The 25077-nt window shown below is 45.9% G+C and overlaps 1 protein-coding gene and 1 long non-coding RNA gene across 5 annotated transcripts in view; both read right to left on the bottom strand.

The window, feature by feature from the left end:
* Window positions 1–1483: 1483 nt before the first annotated feature.
* Window positions 1484–7007, bottom strand: LOC144410334 (uncharacterized). Its single transcript, XR_013468341.1, has 3 exons — window positions 6542–7007; window positions 3833–3871; window positions 1484–3717 (listed from the first exon to the last, which is right to left on the bottom strand). It is a non-coding gene; the product is annotated as an uncharacterized LOC144410334 (long non-coding RNA).
* Window positions 7008–8991: 1984 nt separating this feature from the next.
* nrip1b (nuclear receptor interacting protein 1b) overlaps window positions 8992–25077 on the bottom strand; it is a 35659-nt gene continuing 19573 nt past the window's right edge. For 2 of the 4 annotated variants that reach the window (XM_040181289.2, XM_040181290.2), the window contains one exon: window positions 8992–15370. In XM_040181289.2, coding sequence (XP_040037223.2) covers window positions 11321–14956 — 3636 coding nt within the window. In that variant the 5' untranslated portion in view covers window positions 14957–15370 and the 3' untranslated portion in view covers window positions 8992–11320. Of the gene's footprint in view, window positions 15371–24803; window positions 24886–25077 lie in introns of those variants that run through there. The other 2 variants (XM_078106489.1, XM_078106490.1) reach the window with 2 other exon arrangements.

Raw genomic sequence — 25077 nt, 5'->3', positions numbered from 1 at the left:
TTGTGTACCAATAAAATGAAATATATGCACCCAGTCCCAAAGAAAGTAGCTCATCAGGAACATTTATAACCAAAATATGTTCGACATATAGATAATCAAATCATAATATTCTGCAAGTAAAATGAACATGAATCATGAATACTGATTCAATTCTACATACAATGAAGCAGTGTGTTGCTCAATAGTGACTGAACTTGCTATCAGGTGCGTGGCTTGTTCTTCTGATTCACCAAATCCGTGAGTGATTCCAATTTCTGATCATTTCTCTTTTGCAGAAAGGTTTTTCTTCTACAGCTCTTTTAATTGTGGTTTCTGTAGACTTGACAATGTATTAATGGCTGGAGAATTAAAGTAATCACTGCAATGCAAACAAATCATCCAATAAGATTCTAAACATATTTGTTATATAAAGAACAACAAAAAAAAAGAGATCACTTGCTTCACTTGCTTTAGATGATCATTAGATCATTAACTTATCATTATAATGTTTTTAATATATACCTAAGTTCAAAGAGATCCGACGCAGTGAGTTGTAAGGTTATACATCATCACTCAGGAGTATAATTCTGAATTAATTGCAACTAATTTACGCTTTTTTGCACAACTATCATCATGGTTTGATCACACATAATACATGTCAGTCATTTTCAGGTTGTACTGAAACCTTGTCACTACTCTATTCAATCAATAGTTAATCTTAGAAATGCTTCACCTGCAGAAGATGTTACTGTTGGAAACCCAGGTTTATATTGGATTTGATACATAACTAAGAATGCGTATTCGAGTACTTTACTGAGTACGATATTGAGTGATACTGTCGTGCTTTAGACTTCCTTGTGAAGCCGGCCCCTCAGGCCCAAGGTGCATCATCAAAATAACACAAAATGTTTTTATTTTTATCTAAGTTTCTTTCCAAAACACTGTAAAAGATGAGCCAAGTAATGTGTGTTTATTAGTGAGTCCTGAAAGTCTTATTTACTTGAACCAAGTGCAAAAGCAGAAGGTAGTTGGTGTTTTGATTTATCAAGTCAAATTATTCTTGATAGGCAGATTCAAACGTAAAAAAAACATATTTTAGGAAATCCAAAACTAAGAATGATTAGGCTTTTAAAAAATGATGATATATGATATAATACTGATATAATATGTTACTGGTGTCTATCCTGTTCTCGATGTCTCTCTCTCCAGGTGACTCATATACCCCTTTTGTGTGCGCGTGTGTGTGTGTGAGCTTGTGTGTGTGCTTGTATGTGACTAGTTGATGGTATTCAGATTTACTGTGGTAGGTTGACCACCTGTGTCACTTTTCTCCTTTTAGGAAAGTAGTTCTGAGTTTGTGCCTAGTATGGATGTTTAGATTTATTGTTCATAAATCCCCTTTGTTTATCAATTCATTGCCTGTGATCCTTCCACAGTTATTTTTATTTTTACTCCCCGCCTCCCCCAAAAATTGGTCGCAGAACACAACATAATATACAGTGTATTTGTCCTTTTATACTTTATTTACACTTTGTTTATATGTACTTAGAATGCTGCTGGCATTGTAATGATAACTAACTAACAAGTTTCTATGTGTGGCAACCCATGGGCGCAGCACTCTGGAAAGTGCATCAAGAGAGCAGCACAACGGGCTCCCACGAGCTCGAGGTCAGGTGACCAAAAGGGGAAACACCCCGCCCCCTCAGGAGACAACCAGCGGCCCAGCTGCAGCTCACAAGGCTGATGAAGGTTGGCCACACTATAAAAGACCAACCAGCCCAACAGCCTGGGAGACAAGACGTGAGTAGAAGCTGGCTTCATGCTGGGGGTTGTTTGCATGCGTGTTAAATCCCGTTTTTTGTGCTTCCTGCAGGAACGAGACGAAGGCTGGATGAACCCGTTGAACCGCACCCTCAAAAGAGGAAGAACCTAATTTTCCCTTTTTCCTTACTTTGTACATTACAATAAAGCGTACCCTTTTTTGTGCAGCTAGACGTGTATCCGAGTCCGGTGATTTCACCCCCACTCGTTGGTTGCCACATATGACACATAACTATAATGCAATATATCAACACTTATAAGAGTCTAAAATTCTGTTTCTAGCACTGTAAAAGTACAGTTGAACTTATGAATAAGGAGGCCGGGTGAAATTGGTAGATGTTGGTGACTATGTGGCTGATCTAGCCATTTCAATTCTATCTTTATTTCCACATTATCAACTGGAAATTTAATTCATGTCAATTTCTGGCCGCTATCCAATCAGGACTTGATTGTAAACTGCATTATAAATACTATTATAATGTACTGCGATGGGAATATTGGGCGCTAAACACATTCCTTAAACTGTGCATAAAAGCAAAACTAATTTTTAACATTTTTTTTTGTCTTTATGTCACCAAATTGTTGCCCACTTGTGCGTGAGAGAAAGAAACTAAACTGTCAGATTTTCACTAACTATTGAGATCAGATAGAATAACACCTACGTTCTCACACGGGGCCTTAAAATGTGTCAGCTTTGATGAATTCAGAGCGAGATGGAAGAGAACAATCCTCTCGTACCAAACTGGGTCATTCTTTAGAGGTCTAGGGTTCGCATTGTTTGTTAAAGTCATAACTGAGTCAGAAAGCATACTTTGTTACCATGAACTGTGTCATCTAACTAGTGCATATACATATTAATGAGAATACTCAGAACATGTGGTGTCATTGGGGGAAAGATTCAGCAGCACAAACACACTGTGCAGGAAGATGTCAACAAGATAGATTGGTTTTCTGCTGTTTCATCAGAGGAAGATTGATTCTTAAAATTATGCAAGGGTGCCATTCATATTAGATATCACTACATTCTTTGGATTTTTTGTTATTCAGCACAGACATTTTCTGTTCAGCGCTGCCCTGTCGTTCAGCCCTCCTCCAGCAGATAGCACCCTCCTCCTTTGGAGCTCCAGCTTGCAGAACGACAGACTCTCACAATGGCAGCAGGAATGTGAAAAAGATAATGAATCATGAAAATGATTCCACGTATATATAACAAAGTCTGCTTTCAATTTTGTTTCCCCAGCGCTGCACCATAATCAATATTTCATAGCATCTACGTTGCAGCGTGCTGAAATATTGACTGAGCAGAAGAGTGTGTGTGTGTGTATGTGTGTGTGTGCAAGGGTTGACCAAAGCACACAAAACACGTCCAATAAAACCAGCCTTCCTGTGTGAGCCAACACGCCACACAGTTTGACCTCAGGGCAGGAAGTAGAGCTATCACTCAGAGGAATCTGGGGAGCTGTCAGGAAACCAATCAGAAAATAAGTTGATGAGTCAATTGGCAAAGTCAAGCGGTAGCAGTCTGGATAGATCCTCGGCTGACAAGAGCCTAGACTTTTTTGAAGATCAAAAGGGATCCTGAAAGTGAGCCTGGGGGCTGAATGATAATATCTTCACTCGCACCAGGACATTTTTTTATCCCCTCTATATATGTGATTCAGTAATTCAACACATTGTAACAAAAGATTAGTTTTAAACATGTACTTTTCATGCCAATTTATGGATGATCTGACAAGATGGATAGAGATAATGTGAACAAACTTGATGATATTAGATAATAAAAAACATACATGGAAACTATTTTATGTAGTGATTAAAATGTAATGTTGCATTTGAAATGTATCTGCAGTGGATGTGGAGGCTTCTGGGGGGCGTGATCATCTGCTGGCCTGGGACATCTGCTTGCTCATCATGTTCCTGCATGGAAACAGAAATATTACATTACTACATATTACACTACTACCATGGGAGCCCAAGAAATGTAATGATAATTCAATGGATGTTTATTTGAAAATGATTTAATGTAAATCACCTAAAGCTTGGATCAGCTTGTATCTGCACTCCTCGGATCCTGAAAAAAAGTTTTTGTAGAAAATGGATGACAATGTTTTTAACAAATATCACCATCGATGGTGTCGACCGTATCACTCTAATGCGCCCCATTCCAGCCAGCCAGTTTGAGTTGGCTCTCTGTATACACATTATTTTGCAAATCCTTTGATACAATATCGTAAAATGCATCTATGCTCCCTCTCTTCTTTTTGTGCTGGATGTTATTCTTTGTCCATGTTTTTCTCCTGGGCTTCAAGGCTACTGTACAGTTATTTGGACTGAAGAGATCTATTCATTTTTTATTAACTAAGGGCTTGCGGCAATTACATGTCTCTGAATGTGGCTGACAAAGCATCATCCATTATCATTCACCGGCTCCAGGGCGGACCATTCCGCTGGTCACTATAAGAAATTGAATTGTGATGATTCTTACAAGTGTCGTCTATCACATCGACTAATGGCTTTACGTTTAAATGAGTTGGCACAGTTGCTATGAAGTTTTATATAATTGGTAGGATCCCTTCTGGAAACAGACGGTGTGTCCAAGCACGTTGACACTAGCGATCTTTCACAGAATACGCAAGTGGCTCAATGGAAAATATGAACAAATTACACTGCATTTCCGTGAATTTCCACCACAGCCTGCATCTCCTAAACTAAAATGGAATTATTTTGATTTAAATGAATTTTTATCTTTAGTATCTCTGCCATACAGATATGCAATGATGATTTCTGGGTGACTTGTTGACGTCATCCAAAGGGAAGTATCAAATGCAGCCGCTGTCCTGCAGCAAACCCCTGGGTTACGTTCAACGCTACTGATATTAATCCTTCATAAAGCATGCAGCCATAAAAAACAATATCTCCTTGAAGGGCTTTTTTTCTTCTTCTTCTAGAAGACTAAAGCATGGGACGAGGTCTCGGTCTTTTTCACTGACAAGATAAGCTTTGCTGTGTTTTGCGGTCAGGGGAAATTACAATGCCTGGACGAGATCTCATTCGCTGATCCTCATTTTTAATATCAAAAGCAGACGCAGACGTCTATCGTTGATGTTAATATGTGATACGGAAAATATGAACACGGCGTACCTGAGAGGCCTCACAGGCCCGGTAGCTTTTTTAGTTGGAGAGCACATGTCAATGTATTTTTGTTAGAAGCAGTCATGGTTGCCATAATACAAACTTCATTCAATTATGAACAACACTGTTTCCTTTCCCTTCTCTCTTTTGTGCAATATGGCCATTGATTTTATGACACGGTAAAGAATGAAGTAGTTAAATCCTGCCGTGGTTCTTGAAGAGAGCTTTAAGAAGATTTCAGCCATTTTCCAGGTTTCTAATTCTTATTATATCACCACTTCCACCAGTCCCATTTAGTAATAACAACATATTATATCTTTTACGATTGTTTTAAAGGCCAAGTTAATACCTTAAACCATAATCTATAACTTCCACCATACTAACCACCATGTGAACTTCAGTCAACTTCCAAGAGTGTTGCACAGAAAAGGGAAAAGCCTCATGATCCAGCCTCATGATCCAAAGCAGGGTTTAATGCATAATCCCAAGTCACTCAAATGTAGACCCTGCGCCCTTTGAGGGATATAAGAAACATCACATGTAAAAGGATTTAACGAGCAAAATGATTAAATATTCTTCTGAAATAACACTTGAGAGAAGAAGAAGCTGTCAAATGTTGCAATTCTGATTTAAACACACAAGTGCCGTGCTGGATTTACACTGAATACAGAGTACTACATGAGTAGAGCAGGTTGAGACTGTTGACAGCCTCACCATGGGTCATGTAGGGGACGTGCTCTTAGCCACAGTAAAGCACAAAACAAAACCTGAGGATGATGAGGGTGTCATGAGCTTTGCAAGTATTTGGTCACAAACCGAAGAATGGTCATTGACCACCAATGTTTTTGCAATTCATAAGACGGGGGAATGTCAACTTATTAACCAAATTTCACAGCATTCCATATAGTTGTTGAAACATATTGAAGAGGTGGCCCCGGCAGCCATGGAGCCACATTGCTAACATTGCAAAAAAACAAAAAAAAAACAGTCAATGAATAAAATGCAACGTTGGTTACACAACAACCTCGACTGTCATAATGATTTGGTGCTCTCTCACCGCTCTTAAAGTATAGCTTAATATATCACAACATGATTGTGACCACTTCTCATGTCTCACAATTTAAATGCTCAAATGCGTTAAGTGCTCCTTACGTGCTTTTTGAGATCCCCTCTGAGTTAAGTTATTATTTACACCTCTGTATGACTTCACACTTAGAGGACCATGAGAGCAGAAAGTCAAAGGAGTTCCATTTGGCATGGTTGGTCTTAAATGGCCCCGAGCCCCCACAGCACAAAGTTCACATTCCGAGCTGGTCTCAGCCAGACCAGTTGACACTGAAATGACAAGAACCTTCAACCTGGGGCGGGATTTTGAGAAATGTTTATATGGAAAGTTCATGACCCTGCTGATCAACCGCTCTGCCATGTGATGTGATGAACCACACCGGAAAATAGTGGTGAATACATTTCCTGAAGATTTTTTGTTGATTTTTTGTTTGATTTGGTGAGATCGCCGGCATTGCAACTTTCTTTCTGCATGAATAAACAGGTCGGTGTCACAGGGGAAACATTGAATCAAAACCTTCAGAGCTTCTCTGAGAAGACTTACCGTAAGGGGGGTTCCACCCCTGAGGAGCCTGACCGAGGTAGAAGACATCGGCAGACCGGAGACTTGACATTGCTACTTCTCCCTAAGCTACTTTGTAAAACATTTACCCGGCTGCTTATCTGACAAAATAGCCCACGTGTTCGTCCACCGAGCGTTAGCCCAGGATCCCTCAAGCTGACAGGCTGCACTGTGGACCACAGGGACTTTCACTCGTCATGAATATTACATCGTGTGTTTACACTGCCGCATTGGGCCACCAATAACCAGGCTGAACAAAACAGCCTGCATTGATCTGAGCAACTGTACAAACACAAAAAACAAAACAAACTTGCACTTTATTCCATTGAGCTGTCTGGTCTAGCAAGAAGTCTTGTGACCTTGTGACCTGTTGTTTGTCTAGCAGCACATCTGGTTTATTAGTTGTGTATGGCTAATCACCCCATCATGTCGGAGACCATGGGAAGTAGCAGGTCAAGAGGCATTAAGTAAAAGAAAGGACTTAAGCCATGCGGCCACTTGTCATATTTACACAAAATGTCAGAAGAATGGGCTGAGTGTAACGCCAGAGGGGGGAGTCAGGGGGGGCGGTGCTGCCGGTGTATTGCGTGGTTTGTGTGTGTGTGTGAGTGTGTGTGGAGAGAGGGAGGGTGAGTGCCACAGCTGCAGCACAACTGTCCCGGGAAACAGGATCAGCCAGGTCATGGCGAGTAGGAGGAGGGGGGGGGGGGGGCGAAAGGTTGTGAACCCATAGGGGAACCGACTTTACAAAGAGGTACATCTTCTAAAGCCAAAGCCCGACCGGGGGAGACCAGTATAAGGTTGGAAAAACAAACCAGTTTGACCTCCTTTCTGTGAGTGGGGGTTTCTCCAGGTGTTTGCTCGCCTGTTTATTGATGTCTGACTTGCGGCTGCTCCCATGCACGTCTGCACTGCAGCAGCTTCACGTCACCTCAAACTATCAAGGCATCCTTTCATTTTTTCACTGCTAAGTTTTTTAGCATTTCATGAAACTGTTCCGCCCTCGTGACACTCCAAATGGGGTCACGCGACTCATAAAATGCAAATGACATTGTGTGTGTGTGTGCTTACATAACGTGTGAGGTCAGACCATGTGTCAAAGTTCAAACCCTCGCATAAGGAGAGGGTGATTAAACATCTGTGAGCATATTTATCCCACCAATCACCACGACAACCAGTGTCAGTTTGCTCCGTATGGGCTCCATGTGAACAAACAAAGCCCCTCAACAAGAGGATATCTCATTAACACTCAAATCGAAGCACAATGGTTTTCAACAGTGCACATGTTCCCATGCAGATGAGCCTCCGGTCCGCCGTGTTGAGTGTGGCTATTTGGGTTGTTTGTGCGAAGAACGAGCGTTAGAAACTTCAGGAAATATGATTTTGGAAAGGCCTCGTGACCATAAAATGCCGGTTGGGGGGATTTGCGAGTCCATGGCCTTGCTCTGCGGAGCTCACATCCTTTTGGCCTCATGCTGAGGTCAGGAAATCAAAGAGAGAAGCCACAGACAAACTGGCGATTGTCAAGTTTTACACCTTGACCTCGGCTTAAACTCGCGATTCCCTCCCTCATGTTTGCCGCCCGTCTCGGCATTCAGAGGAAATCAAGGGGTTACTGGCGGTTCAGCCTTGATAAGAATCTTTGAATCTTTGAAATGAGAGAAGTTCACGGAGGGGAGAGGTTACCGGGAGTTTAAAGAGAGTGCAGCCAGTCATGGGGAGTATTAAAGTAAAAGGGGAAGTCAGGGCTGAGGAACTGTGCTGCAATTCTAAATGTGCACCGCAAACAAAAAGCCGTTTGTTCGCTCGCCTGGACTTCATTTTCAAACCCAGCACGAGGGGAAGTTCTGGGGTGAACTCATCTTCACCTTTAGGGAGTCTCACAATATGCGCTGATCTACTCAGAGCAAAAAATGACCTCAGATCTGAAGAAGAGTTAAAGTTCTGTAGGGATGGAGCAACGGCGTCTATTTAGGTCTCCTTGGTACACATCTGGTGACCCCAGTGTGTCCTCCCTGCCTTCAGCGTCTTTCCTGCCTTTGTTAAGACTCGGCACGCTGAGGGAACAGAAGCAGACGTTTCGGGCAAATACAGGACATCCTCTCACTCCAATTTGACTTGTCTGTGATTACACAAAGTGCCGTTTGGCTTTGATGTCTCTTTTGAACAACATCATTCTTTCTTCAGATGTCGGGACGCTGCCTATTGATATGAAAGTGTTGCATTTAATCAATGAACTATTAAAGTGACGTCTCACATGAACTAGAACAAAGCTGCGCATGATCATTGGAACGAAGAATATAATCAAGCATAATGTAGAGGAATATAAATGTTTCCTGAACTAATGTGTTATGTTCTAATATAAAAAGCCCCAATGTGTGCATTGGATAGAAAACAACACACTTAAAGAGGAACAGATTCATACTAGGTCATGCATTTTAGTACTTTATTTTTGAAATATCAGTGCAAATGAACACCAAAAAAATGAAAACATAAAAAAAATGAATGTTTCAGGTTTTCACATGAAAAAAATGAAAAATAATTTATATATATATATATCATATATATATAAATATATCTATACGTATATATATCTATACGTATATATATATATATATATATTTATACGTAATATATATATATATATATATATATATATACGTATAAATACGTAAATTTGCTGCTACAAATGTATTTGTCAGATGCACAATGCAGATCTATGATTGTACGTCAATCCCCCATCGCTGGAGCTCTTCCACGGAGCTCTTAACCAGTAACAGAAAAGAAAAATCACAAAAAATATTCAATGCACGTTTATTTTCACACATTTCAGAATCAACTTGCTTGACAGTCTGCGGTTATTTAGGGACTGTTGGTATTCTAAACGGACCTCTCTGTGATAAAAAAGACCTACTTTTAAGACTTGACATTTTCCCTCTTCACCAATAGGGATACACAGGTAGTTCCCATGCGTCTGCATGCAACAGGCAGCAGTGAGGAGAGTCAGACATTATTACACAACACAGCGCAGGATAGATTATCATTTACCACATAGAGACACATGCAAAGAACAAACCAACCAAAAAAAGATGGGCATAGCATCCTCTGCCTTTGTATGTACACTTGTACGCATATAATTCATATTTACATATCAGGGCATTAAAAACTAGGGTAATATCTTTTCTTAAACATTACAAAATAGTCATCTTTCATACTGAAAGTACTATTTACACAAATATATTTAACCATTGTGAAAATGTATTAATAATTGAAGAGACGTACTTCATAGGTATATGTATTAAAAAGATCACAAGACTAAATGGATAAAGCAGTGTGTGACATCAACCCAAAAGAATACAGTACAACCAAAATAAGGAGCTAGATAGCGGATATCCCTCAAGACACCAAATGTCTTGGTGGTTATTGGGGGCAGGTACACACGTCCAGCTGCTTGGGGAAAAAAATATGTACCCGTGGTCTTCTCTTTATTACCATGCAATTCTTTTGACATTTTATGAGTTAAGAGGCTGCCACAAAAAAAAGAAAAAAAATGTCCATAAAGCACAACAGTTGAAGAAATGATGAAGAAAAGAATTACAAACTGTCAAATTCTCAACAGATAACAATACTGACGTTTCTTTTCTTATTACATGCCATGTTAAATGAGTGTGGAAAAGGACACCGAAGACTCTGCTCTCCATAATGCAAACTCTAGGTGGTCTGTCACGTGAAATGAAAAGCAACAAAGCAACGTGCGTCACACTTGGAGTTTTCATGTGCACAAAGTGGTGGTTTTGTTTACCAGGGTGGTGAGATACGTTTTTTTTTCAGCCTTTTAACTGTTGCTCCAGAAACCTGCTCAACGGTAAGCACCACACGCGCCCTGTTGACCCATCTGCTCAAAACGGCACAATCTGCAAACACGACACCCTGAATTTGCACTGTTGAATATTGCCCACAAAACGTTCAATTCAAAGGAAAGCATAGCTCAATGATGTGAGCATTCAAACCTCCGTAGCTCTATCCTCCTTTCAGTAAACCACACTGTGAATCTGGAGAAGCAATGCATCGGGGTAAGATCCTCACTGGAGCTACTGCAGTGTGAACACTTTTCAAGGTCCTCCTTTGAGTGAATTTATCATGTGCATTGTTGTAATAGACCGCCGTGTCACCACTAGAATGGCTTTATTTGGAATCTTATCTAAAATTGATGGGCCTCTGTCTTATCTGAAAATGTTCTGATGGAGGAAATAAATAAATGTCCAGTGAACTGAGTACTAACATTTTTGGAGTCATCAATAATAAATGTTGCCTGAAATGTTCTTTCTAAATGTTTTATGGCTGGCAACAAAGGGCACATGGAATAGTGATATGTGTAGAATTCAGGTAAAAAAATAAAAAGTGTAAAACAAAACCAAATAGTAGAGGACTTCTTCATAATTGACCAAATTAAATCTGTGCGTAATATTTACTGATGGGAAAGGTTAGCTTTGTGACATTAACTTCGCCAATTATTATTTAAACATTTTGCTATGACAGACCTGTTTTATACCACTCTGTGACATTGCCTTTTAAAATTGAGAAACCAATGCAAGTATGCATTTGAATAAGGATTTTCTCTATTCCCCCCAAAAATGTCACGTTTGCATTCTTTATTATTTGTCCAATCAAACCAATTTGGAAAGTTGTTGAAAAAAAGGAAAAAGAAAAGAGTAAATGAATTCCATTCCACTTTGTATTTTTCTGTAGTTGATACAACTTCTACTCATACGATTGGCTCAGCCCCTGGCTCTCACGGCTGTGCTTGTCATTGTGTTTCGGGGATTGCGGATTGGAGCTCAGAGTGTGTTCATAAGCATGCATGTCACTGATTGGCTCTTCTTTAACTCTGACCATAGAGTGGGTTCCCTCCGCCTGATCCCGCACCTCCTTCCTCAGCTGAATGCTGCCCTTCTGCAGCATGTAATACAGGATGGGGTTGGAGCGCGAGAGGCGTGGAGAGTCCGGGTTTGAGTCACAACCCTCGTCCTCGTCCTCATCCTCATTCTCCTGACTACTCCATCTCACAGGGCTCTCGGGCTCTTGTTTGACTAAAGTAGGCGGGTCCCGTTTTTGAGCAACCGGCCATGGAGCTGGCTGGTGGCTCCAAGGGGTGCGGATAGGGCTGTCGCCCGCAGGGGGGGCGGGCAGTGGTCTGAGATTACTCGGAAGCCCTGAGTTAACAGAACCATGAGGGTGCCAGCCCGGCAGGTGGAGGAAGCTGTGATTTTGTGCGGGCTGACTGAGATGGCTGCCGTTGGCCTGCAGGACGGAGGGACTCGGTGTCCCTTGCGGCTGCTGGGACAGCTCCTTCAAGCAGTTGTCAGAGAGCAGAAGCTGTTTGAGCACGTTGAAGCCCCGGCTCTCTCTGGTGAGGGTTTTACCTGGTGGGCTCCTTGGTGGAGCTTCCTCTTCCTTCACGTTGTTCTGCTGTTCAGGCTCCTCCTGAACAGCAGAAGATTCATAAAGATTTACGTTGCCACTGTCCACTGCTCTTATGCTGGTATGATCATACCTTTCAGTCCGGTCAGAGCAGAGGCGTCTCTTTTTAGGACCTGAGCTCGGATACTCCCTCTGTTCCTCTTTAACTTGCCTGGGCTGTGATTCAGCCTGCATAGCAGAGCTGGTATAGTAGGTAGCAGTCTGTTGTTTAAGCAGCTGGCTGAGGAGGCCATATTTTGCTATGACCTCTGTAGGCCGTGGTTCTGTTTTTAAGTCCTGCTGACAATCTGAGGGGGGGGCACTCTTTTCATAGCCACTAGGTCTCTTCCTGCCACTAGAGTCCTGAGACACGGCCAAGGACGGTCTCACGTCCTCCGCAAACTCAGTTTTGACCTTCACGTCCCTAGTGGGCCCATTAGAGCTGTCACAAATAGGGGAGGCCCCAGGACCCTTCTCATAGCCCCCCCCTGCGACTTCCACACTCCTCCTGCCACTGCCGCTGGGCCTGTCTTTGCGGCTGCCCGTAGCAGTGGCCGAGCCTGTTCCTAGCAGGAGCTGAAGCACAGTGCGCCTTTCAAGAAGGTTCTCGATCTGCGTTGAAGGAGGAGAAGCTTCCTTCTGACTGAAAGGTGTGCCACTGCCCGAGGGTCCGTCTGAGAGTGGAGTGGTGGTGGTGGTCCTGTGGATTGGAGCATTGAGCCTTTCCAATAGGGCAAGGGGCCTGCTGGCATCTAGCTCCTGTACGAGCCCTTTGCCAGAGGGGATGGGTGGGGAGGAAGAGGCTGTGCCACACTGAGCCAGATTTTGTAACAGTTTGCTGGCACTGAAAGCAGGCTCTGAAGCCTTCTCAGCAGGGAAGGCTTTAGATTTACACAAATCCAACGGGCTGGACTGGACATGGGGGGAGGGGTAGGAGTACGGGGAGAGTGCACCACTAGTGTCCCGGGTGAGTGGTGAGTAGAGGGGCTGGGCTGGCGCAACAGGTCTATCTACGGGGCTTTTTGTCCTGGTCTCCTCCCAGGGGACGAGTCCCTTTGGTTGGCCTTGAGCCATGGTGGACATAATTATATCAACAGGTGAATTGGGGTTACCTACACTTTTATTAACCATCTCATTATTTCGGCGCTCAAGAAGAAGCTGCATAAGTGTAACTTTAGAGGGTGACTTTAGGTCCTGGCTCATTTCAGGCTCCTTGTTCTTGCACAGCTTTGATCTTGATGGCTCTGGCTTCCACTTGTTTATTAAAGATTCTGTTAGTTTGTCCAGGGAGGAGGTAGACATAGAAGAGGAAGATGAGGAAATAGCAGTGGAAATAGAGGGGGCAATATTAGAGGAAGGGGAAAAGGTTGCGCTGGAGGATTGAACAGAAGCTTGGGGAGAGAAGGCAACTGGGGGGGAAGAAAACACCGTAGTGGAAGGAGAGAGGTTAGAGGTGGAAGAAGAGAAGTAGAACGAGGAAGAGGGAGCGCTAGTTTTTGGCCGTGCGTCTTGTGTGCCGGCCCGGCTTCTTACGGAAAGGTCAATGGGAGAGCAGCTCGAGTAGGAACTCTCTGCATCACTGCTGTCCTTGGTTAGGCTCCTCTCCTGGACGGAGCACTCGCTATCCGATGTGACTGAAGATGAGCCACTGGGCGGCAGAATACCACAGCTGTCCTCTAGGTGCCCATTCTTGGTCAGCTGCTTCTGGTTGTTGTGGTTGTTCAGAAGCAGCAGCAGCAAGCTGCTGCAGGTCTGCGGGGGACGGGTTGGACGTGAGTCAAAGCCTCGCTTCTCCCGTGGTGGTTGGCAGGGAGTGGGGTTTGGAGCATGTGGGGGAGTGGGTGGGGAGCCTTGGCTGTTGCCACGCAGCAAAGAGGGACTCTGTGGACTGGACAGCACTGTTCGAGGGAGTGTCGTTATTGTGGTTGTTGTTGTCATTCCATTTTGGGTTGTTAAGGAGCTTAGCGTGTCTGGGGCTCCAGGCAGAGACCCTCCCACACTAGGTGGCCTGCTGTCCTGGCCGTACTGCTGGTTCGCCATGGCAGCTAGTCTCTCGCTGGCAGATCTTCCTGAGAGCTGGGCTTTGAGGGCATGCTCCCGGGAGTACTGCTGGAGATGGGCTTCGCTGGACAGCAGCAGGGCCAGTTGACTACAAGCCACACTGGGCTTGGGTGAAGGTGCGGGACTAGAACGTATTTTCACCATGTTTGCCACCGCCTTCAGGCGATCGGCACAGGACACGGATTCAGCGGTGGCCGGGGCGGAGGGAGGTGTTGCACTGTGTGCTGACCGAGGCGATTCCGATGGCCTATCCTGACTGTGTCCCCTGCGACTGTAAGGGGTGTTGCTGTGATTTTGAAGTTTGCTCTTTCTCATCAGGCCCTTCAAACGGCTTGAGGCTGTCCCATACACAGGAAGGGGGTCCTTATCCGCAGGCGGAGCCTTGGATGGAGAGGAACACTCACTAGGGGGTTTATTAGAGTGCTGAGACATTGCCACACTCTGAAGCCGTGAGCTGAATGACTGAAGCAGGGACGCCAGCAGGGTGCTCTCTCCGGCATGAGGAGACCCCTCTAGTGTTCCATTTTGCAGACCTCCCACTTGGCCATTCAGCTCCATTGGGGGCGAAGTCATTCGCTGGGTCCCTGGATCGTTCCAGACCCCAGAGCGCAGCAGGCGGGCCTTTTTCGGGTGCTGCGAAGAACCCAGTGTGGGCCCGTTAGTCCCAGCTTTGGGAGCTGTGGGGCCATGATTAGGCAGTTGGAAAGGCCCGCCCACCTTGTCACCCTGCTCCTGGTTGCTGTGGGCAGCCTCTGACCTGCCGCTCGCCGTGGCCCCAGGGCCGGCTATCACTGGATGCATCAGTAAACCTTCCAGATAAGTTAAAACAGCTGAATCCTTGTGTGTTTCAGGGCCAGGCTCCTCCCCATGAGTCATGTTCAATTCTAGGTTCCCCTCGTATGGTTCAGCTCTGCTACTAGGAAACAAATGTCCACTAGGTCATCTGGTTGACAGTGTCATGTACTTCCTAAATACAAAGAAAGAAGAGTCCCAGATGTGATCCCTTTCTTTAGTGGGCACAGTCAGCATTGTGGTGACGCAGCATCCATAGCTGGAGGCAAACTGGGGCAGGTGGGCCTTCCAGGCATTGTTGTATGCCTTTAAACACCGTAGGACCCCAGAAGGCCCAGCTCCACGCTTACACGAGCAGCAAGCGAGGAGTCAGCAGGATTTTCACCGCGAAGATGTTGACACATTCCGTGGCTTTGGGTGTTTGGGATGTCGGTCTTAAGGCCTGGCGGAGGTCCTCTCAGTGGCGCCTTTCAGCTTTGCAGATCTCAACTGGGGGACCTATGGAAGTGAGAGAGGAAAGAGGGAGGGAGAGACGGTTGGGTAGAGAGGAAGAGGAGAAAAAGGAGAAACTGTAAGACGCAGGGATTTGCACAGCACTCTATCACATTCATTTCACCACCGTGTCTGCGATCCCTGTTACTTAGCAACATTTCAGATTGACTGCACACGGCTCCTTCTCCTCTCTGCACTCTCCCCTCACAGCCACCGAGCAGACGATAAATGTAGATTAGGCCTGATTGGATCCAAATTGAAAATGCAAGCCCGCTACCTTGAAAACATTCAGGTCTTGAGCTGTAAGCCCCTCACAGCGATGTCTTGCAAAAGTGAAGGGCCTTGTGAGAGCTGTGAATAATTTCGTATGCAGCTTGTCATTTCAGTGGATTATTGCCCCCACCTCCCCATACCACCTACTGCTCCTTATGCACTTGAGCAGCATCGCACACGACGCAACCCTGCACACAAAGCCGCAGCCATCCACCCACACAAGTAAGGAATAAGCACGCATGCCTAGACATGGGGATGAATATGCACATGAAAATATACATGTGCATGCATACTTAACGTACACTACGCAATCTTTGCTCCTTGTAGCCTGAAAGGTTTTTAAATCAGATACAAAAACAAAACATGAACGTTCTTGACATGATGTAACTCGTGTTTACGGCTTCAGTACAAAGGCAGTGGACAATATCACACCAAGGATATAGCTAACAGACTAATTGCAGTACCTGGTCGTGTGTGTGTGTATTGAGTGGTGGGGGGGGGCTTAAGTATCAGGTGCACCTGTCACACCACACCACTGTCAGAAGGGCAGAGTCGGTGACACTGGGGTGAGCATTGTGCCAGTTGCCATGACAGTGTCAGTGGCGCTGCCCTGGGAGACCTCTGCTCTGAACCCTGTCAGCGTGGTGTCCGTGGATACAGGACACCTCAGACAGTCCTGGCCTCGTCCAGTAAAGGTTAATTAATACAGAACTCACCCCCTTTGCCTCGGCTGCTGTCCGTCCTTTACCCGATGCCTGCCCTCACCTTCGGTGTCCGCTGCGCGGACCGACATAGCAGGTCACACAACAGGACAGCAGCCGTTGATTATGACGAAAGGCGATGGCAACCTACGCGGCCTTTATACTTCTCAGAGAGCAGTAGCCAGGGCCAAAAACAACAAAGCAACAGGCTTCTAATCAGGCTGAAATCCATCCTGGTGGCCAAGGTCCACAGGTTGTCATGACAGTAAGGGCAACTCTGTGGCCCCGTGAAAACGAGCTGGGATTTAAGAGCCGTTTTCAAGTTGATCAGTGCGCAATCAAGTCTGAGTTACAGCAGGAAAACAGGAAGGCGCGGTAAAGAATGTATACAATAGCATCATTTTACCGAGATTGGCCCATCAGGGTCAATTACAGTCCGAGGCCATTTTTAAGCGGCTGACCTAAATCCGACAAAAACAAAAGCCAACCTGGTGCTACTGGGCCATCTGACGTCTGCTGTCATGCTAATCTTAGATGCCCGGGATTAGGGCTATTTTCCCGCCAGTGAGCTTAGAGCAATTATAATAGAATGCCCTGTAACACCGCGTTTGATCAGCCCAGTGCAGACATACACATGTTTACCTCCCTCACAGCTCGGCTACGCAACTAATGCAGTGAGAGAAAGAAACACTGCTTCAGACATGGGACATTCTGTTCATCGTTCTGCAGTCACCCGGCAGTGAACCTTTGGAATCACAGTTGACCTTGTCTATGTTTTTGCCCAAAGACAATTCAATACAGAGGAGAAAAGGCAGCGTAGGGACACTATGACACTGCACTATACTAGTTACAGTGTGTCCCCTAGGTTTACAACTTCAGAGGGGAGGGGGGGCGTATTAGTTGGCTGAACGGGGAAGTCACTCTGGTGCTCTCTGCCCCGCTGCTGCGAGCGCCACACAGACGTATTCGCAACATAATAATGTCAGTATGGAACTGCCGTGCGTCGAAAAATAACAACAACAAAAACAATTATAATTTTTAATTTAAAAAAAAAATGTTTGCACATCTTTTCAGGGCGCCTCCCTTTTATAATGGTAGGGGAAACACTGAGTTAATATACAGCAGAACATTCACTATCCCACAGAAAGCATAAATAGCTCATAAATAACTTTAAACAAAGGGGACCTTCAGACACGGAATGACGGAGCTGGTGTCAGAAAAAGGCCCCGCGAGAGCAAGGGCAAGAACAAATGTGCTCCCCTCAATGACAGAGCTCGGTTAACTAATAAATGACGTTAATACGGGGAAAGCTGAGCCCCCACAGCCCCCCTCTACCCTTCTCCAAATGCGTGATGTGTGCATGACTATTACATTATCTCTCCCGGTGTATACATCGGAAATGACCTTACACATCTGTTAACATGTCATCTCATTGGTGGTGGCACCCAAAAAGCTGACCTCCCTCCCCTCCGCTCGCCCCCTCCCTCATGGTGAGACACCACTGCACCGGTTTCTGTGGTGATTATCCATTATCCTTGACAATGTCAGCCAATGACAGAGCAGGCGCCATTCTAAAGTGATTTTTACCATCACAGTCGGCCACGTACGTGGGAGAGGGAGGACAAAATGATGTGTATGTGAGGGGGCGGAGGGGGGGTGGGGGGGCGTCGCTGGGGCTCTCTGTGTGCTGCTCCCAGTGCTTCGCTCCCCTTTTGCTTAACAGACACCGGGAACTGGAAAGGTCAGTGCACTCCAGAGCTACATAGAATTACCAGGAGGCATCAGGCATTACGCGGAGGCCCACGCAAAGACGGGCCGGTGCAGAGGTCAACGCTCGGATCTCAATATGTGACCTTCAAGCCCTCTGCTGACCTCCAGACTACAACCACTGACACACAGGCATGAACACACTTCACCTCTTTAATACAGCTTCTCTTTTTATCTTTATCCAACTTCCTGAATGACCTTCATTGTCTGGAATGGTAATCCATTTAAAATGTATGAGACCAAACAAACGAATTAAAAAGGGGAAGAGCAGGAGGAGTGGCAGTTAAAGTCAAGGTCATTCACTCCGCCAAGGCTTTTCCAGTTGACGCAACAGCTGGTGACCATGCAAAGCGCTGGGCGTTAATAAAAAGTGACAATGCTGCCCAAGCGGTGTGTATTACTAATGTCTGACACCAGCCTGGCAGATGTGTTCTCCCTGCATTTAAGGAGAGTCAAGGTTAAAGGAATTTAAGGAGAGGCGACACCTAAACACTATTATATCATGTAATCTGCGGCCCAGCTCCGCTGCACATACTCATCGGGGGAGCTCACTTACACATGCGGCGTGACCGCTATTTGTAAATCCAATATGGCCTGACGTGATTAAAGAAGACAAAGCATAAGCTACCTGACCAAACGCCGGTGCTCCGGGCCGGCCACAACAAGTGAGCGCGTGCACCGGAGGAAAGTGGAATTAAAAGCTCTTTGTTAACCTTGAGATGGAGAGAGGTAAACAAGAGGAACAACACGCTCTCAAACAGCGGGAGAGCCAGGGCAAGAAAATGTTCCTGCAGATAAGTCAATCAGGACAAAATAACAATGTAACACACAAGCATGCACGCCCACACAATGAGAACTAGGGCACTCTGACCCACTTCTAAGGATGCATTGACCAAACAAGTTATGCATAGCGCACAGAGAAAGCGTGGATGTAGGCCACATACAGGCACTGTACACACAGATAAGGCAGAACTCTGGTGTTAAGTAGCGCAGGAGATCCATTGGGGGGGGGATCAGTGTGTCACCACAGAGCGCCACGGTTTGGAAATTGGACAAAATGGGACCAGAACCAAGAGTTCTTGGGGTGGAGCGAGAGTGTAAAGGAATTTGTGCACGCTGGTGAGTCATCTAAACGTTTTAGAGCCCAGCTGACCCAGCAGAGGCCACGGCCAAACTGTCGCCAGAGCAACGATGAGATCATCGCACGGACCCCTTTTACTTTACATACATAGGCTTTGCACGGAGGTGCTTATGAAAAAATGTTTGTGTCCACTGTAAATATTTGTGCGCCATTTTGAAGACCCACCCAAGGGCCGTTTCCTGAGTGGCTGAGAATTAGTGTATTAAACACAGACGGGCAGCACACACACACACACACACACACACACACACACACACACCTTCCTAATGAGCCGTGGCCGCCATCAATCTACACCTCATTCATTTCTATTGGGTTCCGGGGCAATCATCTGCTTCCATCGGCCGTCTAAAATGGAGCTCATTTCCCTCCCGGAAGAACACACATTTCCCGTTTGTAAACACGGTAGCAGATGAGGGCCCCGTGGCCGGCGGGGCCGTGGTCTGCTGAAGCAGTGTCCGAGGGAAACGGGCCACTTTGCAATCAAGATGAAACGTCCCACCGTCAGGCAGCCCGGAAAGCTGGATAAAACCAGCTGAGAAAAAGTGGCCTTTAATGAATAATGTCCATAATATCCTTGGCACCAGCCCTAAGAGGGCTACGGCCGTGAGTCAGCAGGATGTCTGCCTTTATTGGTTTAACGGGGAACCGCTGCTCTTTTTAACTGGGAGTCATTTGGGATGGTTTGGAGTAATGCGGTGCGTGGCACGGGTCTAAGTGGCAGAAAAAGGAGAGGACATATCTTTGTTATGATTCTGCCTGTTCATAATGCTCCCATTGACCTACTTTCAATTTTTTAAATCACACTAATGCTTGCTGAGGGAGGTTGGCGAATGATAATACAAGGGGACATTCCATTACGATCCAATTCACTACTTAGGATTTATTTTAAGGATTCAGTTCTATTCAAAGTCCCACAATTAATGGAATCAATTAAATCAATTGGATACATTTAACCCAACAATTATGTGTAACCTTTTCGGGGGGGAAATCTCTCAAGCAGCACCGATCCAGTTGGCAGGGCGGAGCGGAGTACATGCCAACAAACAGGAGACTTCAATGAGACTAGTCCTGCACAGCGCCATGGCTGCCAGTCCTGACCAAACCCACGTGCAGATACAAGCCGGTAACCCAAATGTATCCAATACGCAGTAACACTGAATACTTGGATATTAGATATCTTCATAGTCTTGGAGGATCAAGCATGGGCGCTGTTAAGAGCAACACCCTGAAGGACCTCGCCCCACCCTGGTCCCTGCTCCTCCTCCGCAGCCCGGAGAAGACCCAAGGATCAGCTGGAGGCCGGCCGCCTCGGCTATTCAGGTTCAGACTGCAGGCTGCAGCCCAGCCGTGCAAACCAGTCACTGATTCCACGGGAACCAAATAACAACCATTTAGCTGCTAACAAAAGAACATGTTCACTATCTTCTTTTGCACAGGTGGAGATAAGAAATTACAACAAAGGGCAAAGGATGATGACCGTGTCTTTCCCATAATTAGAGCTACGGACATGACCTCCATCCTTTTTATTTACTGACTTATTGTATGACATTCACAGTTGTCACCTGGATATTGCCTGTTATGTTTGTATGCTGCTCACTCACATTTTAGCCAAGATGCCAGAATAAACAGCAGAGCAATGAATGTACATCTTTTGTTTTTCTTATCAGCAAAGCCCAAGATTAGCAGGATATATTGTTTTGCTTGCTTGGTTTAATTTGATATGCTTAAATAATTTAAAAAACTGTTAAATTGTTTCATTGTCTCAATATTCACAGCTATTTGAAAGAGGGTACTTGCTTTTATACCAGTGGCATATAATGGTCTTACAATGGTGACGTTAATGTGAGGGGAAAACAACGCTAGTTATTGTGATAAGACTTGTTGTGTCACTACTTTGGATTTCAGTTGAAAATCAAGTTTGAACCACTTGATGAAATATGACCGAAGCAGTAACTAAACACAACCAAACACTATTATTCACAGAAAATGTGTAACGTTGCTGCGGGCAGGGGGATATCTCAGTAACAAGGTGGTTATAAGCCACCATGTTTCTCTTGAAGCATTCCACTGCTTATGGATCAGAGTACTGCAGTGAACTACTGCATTACTGCTTAGTCCAGTAAATCCTAAAACACTGTGATATGGAGCCCCAATATTGGACATCTGAAGAGCTTAACTTAAAATCCACATCCCAATGTAGTGTGACGTTGAAAAGGTCCTAAGATTTATCTAATATTTGCAATAAATAGTGACTCCTTGTGTCATCAATATATGAAATAAAAAGTGTAAGAATGTAAACCCATGAGATAAGGAGCCTTTTTAAAAGCATTAAATACGGCTTGAAGTTAAGGTGTTTGATTTCAAACAAACTCTCTCTTTGTGTGCTTAAAGTCTTCTTCTTGAAGTACGCCAAGATCCCCGTGATCTCCTCTTGAACCGGAGACAAATCCATTTTCTCCAACACATTAGGGCAGAAGCTACTTTATTTAGCCTGACCTCCTCCTCATATTCACAGGAGAGTCTGAGACACACTTACTTAATACTGCATGTGCTCCTACTATGAAGAGAAGCCGGTATTTGTGGATGAGCCGTTCTGGTCAGGAACTCATTATTACAGAATATGACCTCACATGTGTGCCTTCACTGCCTCTGTGATTATCCTACACCAGCAACATCTGATTGGGGGGAGACAAATGATGAGTGGAATGAACCACTTTGGTGGAGCACAGAACATAATTGGGAATCATAATTTGACTTTATTTTGACAGACATGTTCTGGGCGGAGAAAGAAATCACAGTATGAAAAGATGGAGCGCTCTCTCTTTTCAATTAGGTCGGGTCTCCAATGATAAAAGGTGGAGGGGAAGCTGCCAGCGGTGGTTTAAACCAGTGGTGCCCAACCTTTTTGGCCTCACGGACTGCTTGACAATAGTTTGCGGCCCGGTCCGTAGTCGTAGAGGTGTGTGATGACGGACTACTGCAGCGAGTGCAGCTTTGCGTTGGTTTGGCCTCCTGTTGCGTTTCACGCTCTGTCGCTTTGATTTGATCTGCTATGTAGGTCTACAGCTTGATGGAATGAGCACAGCCACAGCTGAAAGTGAATGGACTGTGATTGTATAGCGCTTAACTCAAAGCGCTTTGACACTTCATGTCATTGTTCACACATTCACACACCGAGGACAGGAGCGATCGTACACAGTGCCACCTGCCCGTCAGTAAGTAACATTCACACACAGTAGTCACAGCTACAGGAGCAATGTTGGGGTTAAACTAACACGCAGGTCAGCAGGACCTGGGATCGAACCGCCAGTCCTCTGATTGGAGGACGACCGCGCTCACTCCACTCCGCTCACCCCCAGTTGCCAATGTAAAGAAATCTATGACACATTTCTGTGCAAAATGACTGGTCACCATGCCATTAATCATGAAAAAAAAAGAATAAAATGCGAGCTGAACTGCTCCGAAAATGAATTTTACAAAAATGATCGGTCCAATCTGAGTCATATTCATGGTTTCATAGTTGCATAGTTCAGGATGGGATGTTATGGAAGGTAGAATAAAATGTTTTCGATGAGGTCCCACGCAGGTCTAGGCTTTGTTTTGGTTCCTTTTCTTTATAAAAGCGTCACACATGATGTGTTCAGAGATGGAAATCTGACCATACTAAAGTTTATTTACAGCATCTGGCTCCATGGGGCAGGTTTTGGAGCAGGGGGCTCGTGGGGAACAGAGTCCGTCCTCCGTCCTCAGTTGCCCGTTGATTATTAAATCAGAAGGAGCGAGCGAGGCCAGGACGTGACCATTACCCTGTAATGAAGGAGACGGAGGGGACGGGGACAAATGTCTCGAGGCAAATGTGGTGAAAAAGTTTCCGACGTAGTGTAGGAATCCCCAGTGAGCGTTGTGCAAACACACAACCATCCTGCGCGCGCAGACACACACGCTGCTGCGTACCTTGTCATCCTGAGCTGTGGAGGCCGATACAGGTAAAGTGCAGTAATCAATTTGCTCCACCGGCAGGAGTGCTCCTTTGGAATACTAATCAGGCCTCCTTCCAACCCCCAACCCCCCCATGCCCCTCTCCACCTTTCTCCTTCCTCGTTCACCTTTCTCATGACTTGACACCCCCCCAAAGCCTCTCCAGTGCCCTAGACCTGACCAAATGCTAAAGGCGGGCGGGCTGTCTTCTGCGCAGATAACTGCTGCCACTAATCAAGCCTACGTGCACCGGGGCGTGGGATTAAAAGAGCTCGCACAGCTTGACTCCGCCACAGAAACGTGTTAGCGTGCACACGCACAAGGTCAAAATAAAAACCTAAAGGGAAGCCAGCAGTGTCTTGTTCTAGAAACACGCACAACACGGGAGCGAACAGCACAACAAGGTCAACTTAAAAGCTGATGTTGGGTGAACATTCCACGGCGCTACAAAAGAACACACACACACACACACACACACACACACACACAGATTAGATCTAAATTTACTCCGCCAGTCAGAGCGCGACTCGGCTCTATCTCTCTCGAAACACATGTCATGCAGAGAGTTGCAGTGTTGTGCAGTGTTGTGCAGTGTCTAAGGGGAGGGGGAGAGGAACAAACCCGACTGTCAACTGACAGGGTCCTAATTTTTGTTCGTTTTTCATTTGGAGGGACGGCTTACAGGGGGGGGGGGGCTCTACACCATATCAAACACATACCGGAGTTGCCTGAAGGCTGCAACAAAGCGCTATCGATGTTACACAATGCGCACACACACCCACCGCACACGCACCCACACACAGGAGACGTGGAGGAAAGTGTGTACCGGGGAGGGAGGGGGGGGGGGGGGGAAGAGAGAGAGAGACACAACCAGCCTATGCATCGGCAGGGATATTTCATTATGTACATAACGAGTGCCATTAATCGCTCTTAACAAGAGGACACCTCACCTTGGCAGTGCACACAAACACACACACACACACACACACACACACACACACACCGCGGGGAAGATGGGGGGCAGTGGGGCTTTGAAGGTGGGGGGGCATGGAAATATCTACAGAACGCACAGAAATTAAAATTCACCACACTGTAAGGATTCGCCGCCTACGTTTCCCCCGGGGTTGGGAGGGGGTGCGGAGGCGAGCCGGCGGTCACGTACGAGCCGCTCGTCTGATGGAGACGCGTAAACACACATTATGAGGGGAAATAAATGTGTGTGGCTGTGGTGGGAAATGCCGCAGTAGCGTTTGCCAACGGGGGCTGGTGCCCTTGACATACTGACACGGGTGGAGGGAGGGAGGGAGGGAGGGAAGGAGGGGCATAGCAGTCATGTGACACTCTCGTCCCTCGCCTCATCAACCGCCCGCCTTGCCACCTGGCAGCCCCCTCCCCGACATATTGCCCACCTTCTTGCGACCTCATCCTCTGCTTTGTTCCCCCCCATCCACCTCCTCCTTCTCAACCTATGCCCACTGCCACCCCCCCCCCCCAACCTGCACCTCTGCAGTCCAGGCACCCCGTCCGCCCCACCCCTAACGCGGTGTCTCCCCCCACCCTACTTCCCTCCCCCTCCCACCGCGGCTGTGCAGCAAGGTCAGTCGGGTCACCGTGTCCTCATCTGTAATCCGCTGCCATTCGTCATCAGTCCCGGCCTGGACAGGAGGAGAGAAAGAGAGAGAGAGAGAGAGAGCAGGGAGGGGAGGGAGGAAAGGCAGGCGCTTCGATGAGGGGAGAATGCCCAATTAGGCAGCTGTCACACACACACACACACGCACACACACACAGACACACACACACTCCACACAGCTCAGCACAGCAGAGCAGGGAGCTAGAAAGAGAGGAGTAGTAAG

This window comes from Gasterosteus aculeatus, chromosome 7 (assembly GCF_964276395.1).
Source record: "Gasterosteus aculeatus chromosome 7, fGasAcu3.hap1.1, whole genome shotgun sequence".
Classification (NCBI taxonomy): Eukaryota; Metazoa; Chordata; class Actinopteri; order Perciformes; family Gasterosteidae; genus Gasterosteus; species Gasterosteus aculeatus.
The sequence above is the reverse complement of the archived record's forward strand: the minus strand, read 5'-3'. Positions and strand labels throughout refer to the sequence as shown.